At 31.9% G+C, this 12,594-nt stretch overlaps 1 protein-coding gene and 1 non-coding gene across 2 annotated transcripts; both read left to right on the top strand.

Moving 5' to 3' along the window:
• Positions 1 to 1,625: 1,625 nt before the first annotated feature.
• On the top strand, positions 1,626 to 5,887 carry LOC130895556 (alpha-amylase-like). Its single transcript, XM_057802914.1, has 5 exons — positions 1,626 to 1,875; positions 4,420 to 4,565; positions 4,620 to 4,824; positions 4,882 to 5,392; positions 5,461 to 5,887. The coding sequence occupies exons 1-5, from the start codon at positions 1,690 to 1,692 to the stop codon at positions 5,856 to 5,858; spliced, it is 1,446 nt and encodes a 481-aa protein (XP_057658897.1). The 5' UTR covers positions 1,626 to 1,689; the 3' UTR covers positions 5,859 to 5,887.
• A 4,807-nt stretch (positions 5,888 to 10,694) lies between these two features.
• On the top strand, positions 10,695 to 10,766 carry Trnaa-cgc (transfer RNA alanine (anticodon CGC)). The gene has a single exon. It is a non-coding gene; the product is annotated as a tRNA-Ala (tRNA).
• The last annotated feature ends 1,828 nt before the right edge of the window (positions 10,767 to 12,594 follow it).

Consider the following 12,594-nt stretch of genomic DNA (forward strand, 5'->3'; position numbering starts at 1 on the left):
CTACAACTTATGCAACATTTTATACATATCTGCTTCAATAGTGCATCGTAATACTCGTATTAGAGTTTATGTAACCCTCTATACATAACTGTATATCTTAAAGTACGTCGTGAAGTTGGTTTAAATCCATTTTAGTGGACTACAGCTGATGCAACCTTATTTACATATTTTTTTTTTAGAAGCACACGCGGCAATTCTTATTTTTTGATTACAAATTTATGCAACCTCGTTTACATATTTGTATAATTATGTCAAAGGTCACTTTTAAGTGTTTAGAACTGTTTCAGTTCGATGTGGACTCAAGGAAAGTATTTAATCTAATATAGAGATTGATGATAATGCATTTTGAAAATCAAGTTTTTTTTTTTTATACTAACATCTGTTGAAATTAATAATTGTTTAATATTAATATTTATCGATTAGATATTTAAAAAACACGAGAGATACTTTAAGATGAAAATGCTTGAAATTTATCCAAAAATACTTACAGAGACGGCTCAAGAAGATATTAATTAATTTAGTGTACAGTGTCAACTGTCAGAACGTATTTGTTTCAATATAATATACAGGGTCAACTATAAGAATGTATAGAGTCATTAGAATATACAGGGTCAACTATATGAACGTATTTGTTTCAATATAATGTACAGGGTCAACTATATGAACGTATTTGTTTCAATATAATATACAGGGTCAACTATAAGAATGTATAGAGTCATTAGAATATACAGGGTCAACTATATGAACGTATTTGTTTCAATATAATGTACAGGGTCAACTATATGAACGTATTTGTTTCAATATAATGTACAGGGTCAACTATAAGAATGTATAGAGTCATTAGAATATACGGGGTCAACTATATGAACGTATTTTTTTTATTATAATGTACAGGGTGAACTATCAGAATGTATTTCTTTCAATGTAACGTACAGGGTCAACTATAAGATTGTAATTGTTTTAATATAATGTACAGGGTCAGTTTACATAACGTATTGTGTCATAATAATGTACAGGGTTAATTATAAGAATGTATAGAGTCATTAGAATATACGGGGTCAACTATATGAACGTATTTTTTTATTATAATGTACAGGGTCGACTTATACAACGTATTGTGTCATTATAATGTACAGGGTGAATAATTATGTATATATTTAGTTGTTTCAAAACATAAGACTTATTATATTATTATTGCTGAGTTCAAATTGAAATTTACGTGAAAATTAAAGTCGATTCCGAATATTTTAATTAATAAAATTGATATTCAAGGCAATTTTGATACGAAATCTATTTTATCTCGAGTGTTTTGTTTATAATAATATTATTTTTGAACGGCGTGTTGGCGGACGTCTTCATTCTTCTTCTTTCAAAACTGAGTAATTTTTAGGACTGTTTATCTCTTATTGGGGAGCGTTTTTAGAACCTATTCGTGACAGATGACAGTCGATCTGGCGTCTAATGTTCAATTTAAAATAAAATAAATACAAATACTAGATGAGTGGAGTGTCTGAGTTAACCTTCCACGTTTCCCTAGCGATAAACTCCAGCTTTTTTATAATTTTATTTATCTAATGAAAAAAATCTAAGACTCGAGATGGATTTCATTATCTCAACAAGATTGGAACACTTGAAATTTGACTTATTTATAGGAACGTGCCAGTCAAAGATAAATATATTATTTTGAAAATGCAGTTAATACCATTACTGCTGGTTGTTGTTTGTTGTGGCAGTATTCCTACTGCCCTAGGTCAGAAGGATAATCATTTCGCTTCTGGTAGGAACACAATCGTTCATCTGTTCGAATGGCATTGGGATGCGATCGCTGCCGAATGCGAGAATTTCCTGGGGCCCAATGGATTTGCTGGAGTACAGGTATTTTTTTTTTTGCTCATTTTTGAGACTCAAATTATCACATTCCATAGTTTGCTCGGTATCGAATAGATTTTCGGTCGATATTTTACGCAATAACCCCTTTTTGGGGGGTAACGGTGTTCTAAAATGTTCATGGTTTTCAAATAAAGATCGTTTTTTACATGATATCCGTATTTCCAACGAAATTCGTGTTAAGAGGATGTTATTTTTCAGAGGTAACTTGATTTTTGGGGGGTAACTATTTTTTATTTCAATTCTACCTAATTACCCCTTCTCATTGGTTAACATATAACCCATTTTCTAATGAAATTTCTTTTAATAGGATATTATTTATCGGAGGTAACTTGGTTTTTGCGGGGTAACTGTTTTTTATTATCAATTTTAGTCAGTTAGGCTCACGAGGTCGTTTCCAAAAGTATGTCTCTTAATAAATCAATCTTCTTATTTTTAGGAGATTTTTACTTAAATTTTACTAAATTACCTCTTTTCATTGGGGTAACAATTTTCTAAAGCATTCAAACTATTCAAAATATGACATTTTTTTTTTAAAAATGGCCATTTTTCGATAGAAATTTCTGTTAATGGAATCTTATTTTTAAGAGGTAACTCGATTTTTGCGGGGTAACTATTTTTTATTTCAATTCTACCAAATTACCCCTTCTCATTGGTTAACATATAACCCATTTTCTAATGAAATTTCTTTTAATGGGATATTATTTATCGGAGGTAACTTGGTTTTTGCGGGGTAACTGTTTTTTATTATCAATTTTAGTCAGTTAGGCTCACGAGGTCGTTTCCAAAAGTATGTCTCTTAATAAATCAATCTTCCTATTTTTAGGAGATTTTTACTTAAATTTTACTAAATTACCTCTTTTCATTGGGGTAACAATTTTCTAAAGCATTCAAAGTATTCAAAATATGACATTTTTTTTTTAAAATGGCCATTTTTCGATAGAAATTTCTGTTAATGGAATCTTATTTTTAAGAGGTAACTCGATTTTTGCGGGGTATCTCTTTTTTATAATTAATTTCAGTCAGTGGTGCTGACGATATCGTTTCCAAAAGTGGCCTGTATCTTAATAATCGATCGCTTAATTCAATCGACCTTAAAAGAGATATTTTAATTCCAATTTTACGCAATAACCCTTTTTTGGGGGGTAACGGTGTTCTAAAATGTTAATGGTTTTCAAATAAAGATCGTTTTTTACATGATATCCATATTTCCAACGAAATTCGTGTTAAGAGGATGTTATTTTTCAGAGGTAACTTGTTTTTTGCGGGGTAACTGTTTTTTATTATCTATTTCAGTCATTTAGGCTCACGAGGTCGTTTCCAAAAGTGGCCTGTCTCTTAATAATCGATCGCTTAAATCAATCATCCTATTTTTTGGAGACTTTCGCTTCAATTTTACTAAATTACCTCTTTTCAAGGGGTAACAATTTTCTAAAGCATTCAAAACATGACATTTTTTAGAAAAATAACCAATTTTCTAATGAAATTTCTGTTAAAAGGATAATTATTTTAAAGAGGTAACTTGGTTTTTGTGGGGTAACTAGTTTTTTATTATTAATTTCAATCACTTAGGCTCACGAGGTCGTTTCCAAAAGTATGCCTCTTAATAATTGATCGCTCAAATCAATCTTCCTCTTTTTAGGAGACTTTTACTTAAATTTTACTAAATTACCTCTTTTCATTGGGGTAACAATTTTCTAAAGCATTCAAAGTATTCAAAATATGACATTTTTTTTTTAAAATGGCCATTTTTCGATAGAAATTTCTGTTAATGGAATCTTATTTTTAAGAGGTAACTTGATTTGTGCGGGGTAACTCTTTTTTATTATTAATTTCAGTCAGTGGTGCTGACGATAAAGTTTCCAAAAGTGGCCTGTCTCTTAATAATCGATCGCTTAATTCAATCGACCTTAAAAAAGATATTTTAATTCCAATTTTACGAAATATACCTCTTTTTGCGGGGTAATATTTTTTAAGAAGTTATTGAAAAATAACTTTTTAAAAAATTCGAATTAAATTTTATTTAACGGAAGATCGTTTTCAACAGGCAACCCCTTTTTTGTGAGGTAACTACTATTTTATCATTGAGGTCGTTTTGATAAATTGAATGCTTTTAAAGAGATTTCTATTTCTTACAAGCATAGTAACAGAAAATTTTACGAAATAACCCCTTTTTGCGGGGTAATATATTTTTGAAAACGTTCAGTTACAAAAAATGAATCGAATTTTTACCAACAGAGGTTAGAAATAACCCCATTTTGCGGGGTTATTTCTTGCGATCGATTTGAGATTTGAATATGTTGAAAAAAAAAACAAAACAACCCCTTTTTGCGGGGTAATATTCTTTCGAAACGTTCATAGGTATTATAATACAAAAAATTAGACGAATAACCGTTTTTACGAGGTAATTTGCGGGGTAACTACCAATACCAACTACCAATCGCTTGTAAAACTTAATATTTGAGAGGTACCAACGCTAATAATGGTCGTTTGTCACAAAGAGGTAATGATGTATAATGAATTGTTGTATAGGTATCACCACCGAATGAAAACTCCGTTATAGGAGATCGACCATGGTGGGAGAGGTACCAACCGGTGAGTTACGCTATAAACACCCGATCCGGAGACGAATCCTCATTCGCCAATATGGTGCAACGTTGCAATAACGCCGGAGTGAGGTGAGGTAAGGAAAACGCGAGGATTTCGTAGTTGGATCAATTTTTTATTTACAGAATCTACGTAGACGCTGTATTCAATCACATGTCGGCGACATCCGGTACAGGTACGGCGGGAAATACGTGCGATATAGGATCGTTGTCTTATCCTGCGGTGCCGTTCGGTTCGGGCGATTTCCATTCGAGTTGCGACGTAAATAATTATCAAGACGCCAACAATATCAGAAACTGTTGGTTGAGCGGTCTACCGGATTTGGATCAAGTACGTGTTACTACTAACTTTAGTCGCTTGGCGTTAATCGGCGTTTTAAAATTTTAGAGCAAAGATTACGTCCGTCAGAAGATCGTGGAATTTTTGAATCATTGTGTGGATTTGGGGGTGACGGGATTCAGAGTCGACGCGGCTAAGCATATGTGGCCGGCGGATTTACAAGCCATCTACGGTAGCGTCAAAGATCTAACGGGAGGTGGAAGACCTTTCTTTTACCAAGAGGTCATCGATATGGGTGGCGAGGCCGTTTCCAGAGACGAATATACTGGATTCGGGGACGTGTTGGAATTTAGGTTCGGTAACGAGTTGGGAAGGGCTTTTCAAGGTCAAAATCCGTTGCATTATTTGGAAACTTGGGGGGCGACGTGGGGATTGTTGGACGGATCCGAGGCGGTCGTTTTTATAGATAATCACGATACGCAAAGGGGCGATAACGGTAATATTTTAACGTATAAAAATTCTAAACCGTACAAGATGGCGATCGCTTTCATGTTGGCGCATCCTTATGGGGTGACTACTAGGATTATGTCGAGTTATTACTTCGACGGTCATGATCAGGGTAAATATATTAATTTTTCTTTATCATATCCAAAAAAATTGTTTTGTTTTTGTGATATATATTTGTAGGTCCTCCGGGTGAACAGCCTGGTTTCAACGATGACGGTAGTTGTACCAATGGTTGGGTTTGTGAACATCGCTGGAGGCAAATATACAATATGGTGGCGTTTAGGAACGTCGTTGAGGGGACGAGTTTGACCAATTGGTGGAGCGATCAAAATCAACAGATAGCTTTCGGTAGGGGGGACAAAGGTTTCGTTGTTTTTACCTTACAGGGGGATATCAATCAAAGTTTGCAAACTTCCTTACCGGCTGGTACTTATTGTGACGTTATTACCGGTAATTTGGAAAACGGTTCTTGTACAGGGAAGAGTGTTAGTGTCGACGGAAGCGGTATGGCTTCCATTTCTTTGTCTTCGAACGATGACGATGGGGTTTTGGCTATACACGTAAACGCCAAAATTTAATTAGAAAAATAATATACATATATAAATAATTTTCGTTGTTTTAATATGCTAAAATCCCCAACTACCCATTTTATAACGAAATGATTTGATTCTAAACACCAATGAATTTTTTATACAATTTTAGTGTGTGGTCTGCTTTAAATCGGCTTTGTCTGCCTGGTGTTATACAGGTCCCCACTCAGGTTTAATCGAAATAATTCCGGAAAAAACAAACAAAGTTTTGTTTGCTTTTTGGGGTTTTAGGAAGGATTAGAGCATTTCGGGTTAAAAATTTTGGAAATAAAATAAAAAAATATGGATCCCCAAATTAATTTGATATATACTTCAATCCCAATTAATACCATCAAGCGTAATTACAATTTTTTTCACAATTTTAGTGTGTGGTCACCTTAAATTAATATTTGCTTGTACAATTTGATGTTAAACAGGTCCGTATTCAGAATAAATTGAAACGATTCCGAAAAAAATCAAATTTTTATTTATATTTTGGAGTTTTGGAAAGTTGGATCAAAGATTGGAACAAAAAATTTTGGAAATAAAATAAAAAAATATGGATCCCCAAATTAATTTCATGTATACTTCAATCCCAATTAATACCATCAAGCGTAATTACAATTTTTTTCACAATTTTAGTGTGTGGTCACCTTAAATTAATATTTGCTTGTACAATTTGATGTTAAACAGGTCCGTATTCAGAATAAATTGAAACGATTCCGAAAAAAATCAAATTTTTATTTATATTTTGGAGTTTTGGAAAGTTGGATCAAAGATTGGAACAAAAAATTTTGGAAATAAAATAAAAAAATATGGATCCCCAAATTAATTTCATGTATACTTCAATCCCAATTAATACCATCAAGCGTAATTACAATTTTTTTCACAATTTTAGTGTGTGGTCACCTTAAATTAATATTTGCTTGTACAATTTGATGTTAAACAGGTCCGTATTCAGAATAAATTGAAACGATTCCGAAAAAAATCAAATTTTTATTTATATTTTGGAGTTTTGGAAAGTTGGATCAAAGATTGGAACAAAAAATTTTGGAAATAAAATAAAAAAATATGGATCCCCAAATTAATTTCATGTATACTTCAATCCCAATTAATACCATCAAGCGTAATTACAATTTTTTTCACAATTTTAGTGTGTGGTCACCTTAAATTAATATTTGCTTGTACAATTTGATGTTAAACAGGTCCGTATTCAGAATAAATTGAAACGATTCCGAAAAAAATCAAATTTTTATTTATATTTTGGAGTTTTGGAAAGTTGGATCAAAGATTGGAACAAAAAATTTTGGAAATAAAATAAAAAAATATGGATCCCCAAATTAATTTCATGTATACTTCAATCCCAATTAATACCATCAAGCGTAATTACAATTTTTTTCACAATTTTAGTGTGTGGTCACCTTAAATTAATATTTGCTTGTACAATTTGATGTTAAACAGGTCCGTATTCAGAATAAATTGAAACGATTCCGAAAAAAATCAAATTTTTATTTATATTTTGGAGTTTTGGAAAGTTGGATCAAAGATTGGAACAAAAAATTTTGGAAATAAAATAAAAAAATATGGATCCCCAAATTAATTTCATGTATACTTCAATCCCAATTAATACCATCAAGCGTAATTACAATTTTTTTCACAATTTTAGTGTGTGGTCACCTTAAATTAATATTTGCTTGTACAATTTGATGTTAAACAGGTCCGTATTCAGAATAAATTGAAACGATTCCGAAAAAAATCAAATTTTTATTTATATTTTGGAGTTTTGGAAAGTTGGATCAAAGATTGGAACAAAAAATTTTGGAAATAAAATAAAAAAATATGGATCCCCAAATTAATTTGATATATACTTCAATCCCAATTAATACCATCAAGCGTAATTACAATTTTTTTCACAATTTTAGTGTGTGGTCACCTTAAATTAATATTTGCTTGTACAATTTGATGTTAAACAGGTCCGTATTCAGGATCAATTGAGATAATTCCGGAAAAAATCAAATTTTTGTTTGTTTTTTGGAATTTTAGAAAATTGAATCAAAGAGTGGAAAATTTTGGATAGAAAATTTTGGAAATAAAATAAAAAAAAATATGAATCCACAAATTAATTTGATATATACGTCAATCCTAATTACCAACAAGTGTAATTGCACATTTTTTTACAAATTTAGTGTGTGGTCTCCTTAAGTTTTGCTTGTACCCGTTGATAAACAGGTCTGCATTCAGGGTTAGTTAACTAAATTGAAAAAAAAAGTTTTTGATATAATTCCAAGAAAAAACAAACAATGTGTCTGATTTTTTGTATTATGAGAAGTTAGATCAGAAATTGAGTTATTTTGACTTAAAAATAAGTAAATGGAATAAAAAATTATGTATATATATGAATATATATCAGTTTTGATGAAAAATTATAATAAACAGCAAAACTTTCAGGAGCAGTTGAAAACATTTAGTGTCTGGGCTCCTATAAGTAGCGAGTGTATGATAGACAGGTCCGCATTCAGGATAAGTCGAAATAATTTTACATTAATATAAATATTTCCATAATTTTAGTGTGTATGGACTCCTTTAAATAGCTTTATCCACACGAATAGAAGTTAGACAGGTCCGCATTCAGGAACAAACGAAAGAATTTAAATTGATGTAAATCTTTCCATAATTTTAGTATGTGGTCTCTTTTAAATAACTTCGATCGTACTAGTGGATGTTAGACAGGTCCGCATTCAGGATAAATCGATATAATTTTAATTAATATAAATATTTCTTCAATTTTACCGTGTGGTATAATCTAAATATCTTTAATCGTTTATAAATAAAGAATCTCGAAATAACTATGTAATTTTTATGGTAATTATAAAAAATAATTGGTATTTGTAAACAAAAACTGTGCAATTGCCCTTGATAAATGACTCACGCAGATTTTCTTCGAAATATATTATCCTTTTCGTCCTTTTTAAAGATACGCACTTGACTATCTCGATCATTATCCCGCCTCCCTACTTTTTTTTTCGTACTTTTTGCCGCCGCTCGCCTAGACTGCTTTCTATTTAAGCGAATATTCAAACCGATCTTTTTTTGCATCGGGGCATTTCAAAGTTAAAAGTGTTTGAATTTCGGATATTATAGAAAAAGAAGAAGAATCCTACAGCTTCTAAATTGAATTCTACGGCGACTAGAAGCTATAAACCTCGAAGAGTATTGAAAATTTTGAATAGATCTGATGTTTTTATTGAGAAGAAAATCGAGTTTATTATCATACGTACAAAACCGGTCGGTATCCGGCAAAAAAACCGGTCGGTACGTGTACAACTGCTCTTAAAATGCATCTATTACGTCATTAGAGGAGATCCATTGAAAATAACCAAATTTAAGTGGGATAATGGTAGCAGACGGTTTTTTTTTATTTAATTTTATGTGAAAGTCGAAAAAATATTGGTGGTTTCATGTTTTTTTTTGTTATTTTTTATATAATTTTCCTTTTAATGACGTAACTTAAAAAAAAATCACTTAGATACGTCTAATAAAAATCCCCCAGCCCGCTGTATCACTTAGTCCCGTTAATCTTCGGCTCCTTTGTTCTGTGACCTTTGCTAATGACCTTCCTGACGGCCGTAATACGTCACTCTCGTGGTCATCAAGTAGCGAAGAGTTGGCGGGAAAGAGGAAAGCGAAATACAAGGAAAAAAAAAAGTAGAAAGATATAACTAAACAACAAAAGGCCGGTTAAGTGGCAGCTTTGTGGAGTCGCTAGTAGGGAATCTTAATTTTTTTATAATAATCGCGAAAAAGGTAACGCCAAATATCGATTATCTGAATATCAAAAATTAAAAACTTGTTTCACAAGTCAAATTATATAAATCATTCTTTTTTCAATTTAAATTTATTATCTTTATATAGAAAATGATCTATTATACACGGCGGATGATATAAACTGCAAACGATAAACATTAATAAATAAAACGCGCTACCTTTTAAGCCTCCAACTGAATAGATTAGTTAACCGTTACTTTGTGGGTTGTTCTATCGACCGAAGTGTGTGAAATGAGTATTCTAGAGGAGCGCGAAGGTAACGCGGGGATAAGAAGGAGGTAGAAAGGTCGATGAGAAGGTGGAGGGTGGAAAGGGGAGCGAGAGATATAGAGAGAGAACGAGAGGTTAAGGGGTGGCGGAGACGCCTTCGAATTGACCGCCCACAGCGTCTCGTCGCCTCGACTTGTTGGATTCCGACATACTTCTCATATCGTCTCAACTGATTATTGCAATTTCACGATGATGATAAGTCCGGGGGTAAATCGCTAATTACTACCCCTTAAAAGAACGCCAAGACATTTTTTTTCCTTACGGTAAAAATTTGTACGAACAACCGTCACCAGATGGTGTATATAAAGTTCTGAAATTTCTGGATTTCCACTGAGAGGGTGCAACTTTTGCGTGATACATCATACTTTCCCCTTTCGTCTCACCCCGGCAACAAAACTTCAGATCTTCCTTTCGGCAGTGGCGGATGATATTCTTAGAAAAACTAGCGCTCAAATTTTTTCACGAATTTAATTATTTAAGCACCCTATATATATTTTGAAACATCACGAATTTTAATAAGTTTCGACTGTACCCTGTAAGTTTTAAGAATAGTAATAACCACCAAATAATTAGCACGGAAGTTTTTGATCAACTGTATAATAATGTTTTGAACAAATTTAAAAACAAAAAAGAACATATATCAATAAATAAATATTGTATTTAGAATATTAACAAAAATTTTTAATTTTCGTAATCTGGAAAATGAATGTTTATATTCATATAGTACTTTTAAAATTGGAAGTCTTATCAGGGGGTGTAACTCAGTGGTAGAGTGTCTGCTTCGCATGCTGAAAGTCCTGGGTTCAAATCCCAGCTCCTCCAAAATTTTTTTTTTCATTTTTTTATATCGTACAATTATTAAAGTTGAAAATTGAACTCAACATGATATTTTTTTTTTATAAAAACGAATATATCATATAAAATAACATATATAAAAAAAATTATTTTGAGTGTAAAATTGGTTATATTATTTAATATTATTTTCGTGATTAAGATATAAAACAGTAAAATAATAATAACAATAATAATTTCCCAACAATCTCAAATATTTACTAGGAGAATTGACATTTGTCCTTGTTCCGTAAGGGTGTCACGTTCGTCGTGACATACGCGATTGTCCCTAAACTGATGCGATATCGTCGTAACGACATTACACGAACATACCCGAGCTTCGTATTGATTCACACCGAGTTAACAAATGAAGAAGTGTTGCCGTATAGAGGTGGGGATATAGGGCAACAATGATGCCACGGTTCCTTACAACGTGCGGAATTATGAAGAGAGAGAGACGACGAATGTAAACAGAACCGGACTCACAACTCAAAATTATTTATAACATAAATATACATTATTATGAATATTTCTTAATAATTTTTTTTAAAAACAAATTCTTTCATTACTAACCGTTTTTTTACGACTTATCTACAGTGTGAAACGAAAATAAGTCGTATTAATTGTGTTATGTTTGATATAAATTTGTCGATGTTTGGGTGAGTGGGGATCTGGTTCGGGCGGTAAAAGACAATCTGTAAAGCAAAAGGGGATTTGTTTGAAGTGGGGTAACGAAATGAGAGAAGTAAGGGGAAAGTTACGCTTATTTAGGAATATTAATTTGTAATGGATTGATATAACACCTCTGGTATATGATGAGATTTTGATAAATAATTAAATCCATTAGCAATATTATGATTATGAGACATATTTTGCGGGAAATACGTAATGTAAATTACAGATTTTTAATTACAAACTGAAAATTTTCGTGAAACTGGAATTATATTAATAAAATTTTATTGAGGTTATGTATTTATAGAAAACCGTTATGTAATCGGTATAAAAAATGGGGGGAGGGGGGAATATAGGAAGCATAGAAAGTGTACTGGCAGTTCCAAAATACATTCTTTATATAAAGATCTATTTCTATCTCTATGTATATACACATATTATGACGAGTTTATTTTTGAAAATATTTTTGTTTTATACATCAAAATCTAAATATAATTTTAAGGTATTTAGTTTATCGGTATTAGACTAGATCTAAATTTCATTAACACGTTTATGAAACGTTGCCAAATCTAGTAAAATATCTTGAATCTAGTAGATTTTATTGACATTTAGGTAACGGGCCTACTACACACTACTATTCTATAGGATTTAGATCAGGACTGTAAGTTGGCTACGACGATTGTTTTCGATATACCGAAAAAAAAAATTTTTTTGTCTATTTTTACTTTTCGTGTCACGTTTCGATATTTTAATTGTGTTATCTTTGAGGACTAACGGGGCGACCACCCTCTCCCGTCGTTAATTAACGAAGGCTAATGGTTTATATCGTTTTTATTAAACAAAAAAAAAACCAGTCGACGATTTTCTACTATTAAAAATAGCTCCCACTACGTTTAGAGTTCCAGACAAAGAATACTAAAAATAAATAATTATTTATAGGAGGTTAAACGCGTCACTTCATTTATTAACGTATCTACAACGTGAATCGACTAAATTTTTTAGGTTAGGTTTAAGTTTAAATATCAAATAACCCTCGTATGTTGTTAGTACGTTTGGACGTTTGTTGTTTGGACGTTTTTATAGTGAAATCAAATTAGATGGATCATTTTCTATATGACGCCACCGTACGTTAAAAACCTTGGGGGGT

The sequence above is a fragment of the Diorhabda carinulata genome, chromosome 6, assembly GCF_026250575.1.
Source record: "Diorhabda carinulata isolate Delta chromosome 6, icDioCari1.1, whole genome shotgun sequence".
Taxonomy (NCBI): domain Eukaryota; kingdom Metazoa; phylum Arthropoda; class Insecta; order Coleoptera; family Chrysomelidae; genus Diorhabda; species Diorhabda carinulata.

Excerpts from the sequence above, each read along its gene's own strand:
- LOC130895556 (XM_057802914.1), top strand. The coding sequence starts at position 1,690 with ATGCAGTTAATACCATTACTGCTGGTTGTTGTTTGTTGTGGCAGTATT. Across the intron at positions 4,566-4,619 it reads TGCAATAACGCCGGAGTGAG|AATCTACGTAGACGCTGTAT; the intron begins GTGAGGTAAGGA and ends TTTTATTTACAG. Across the intron at positions 5,393-5,460 it reads CTTCGACGGTCATGATCAGG|GTCCTCCGGGTGAACAGCCT; the intron begins GTAAATATATTA and ends ATATATTTGTAG.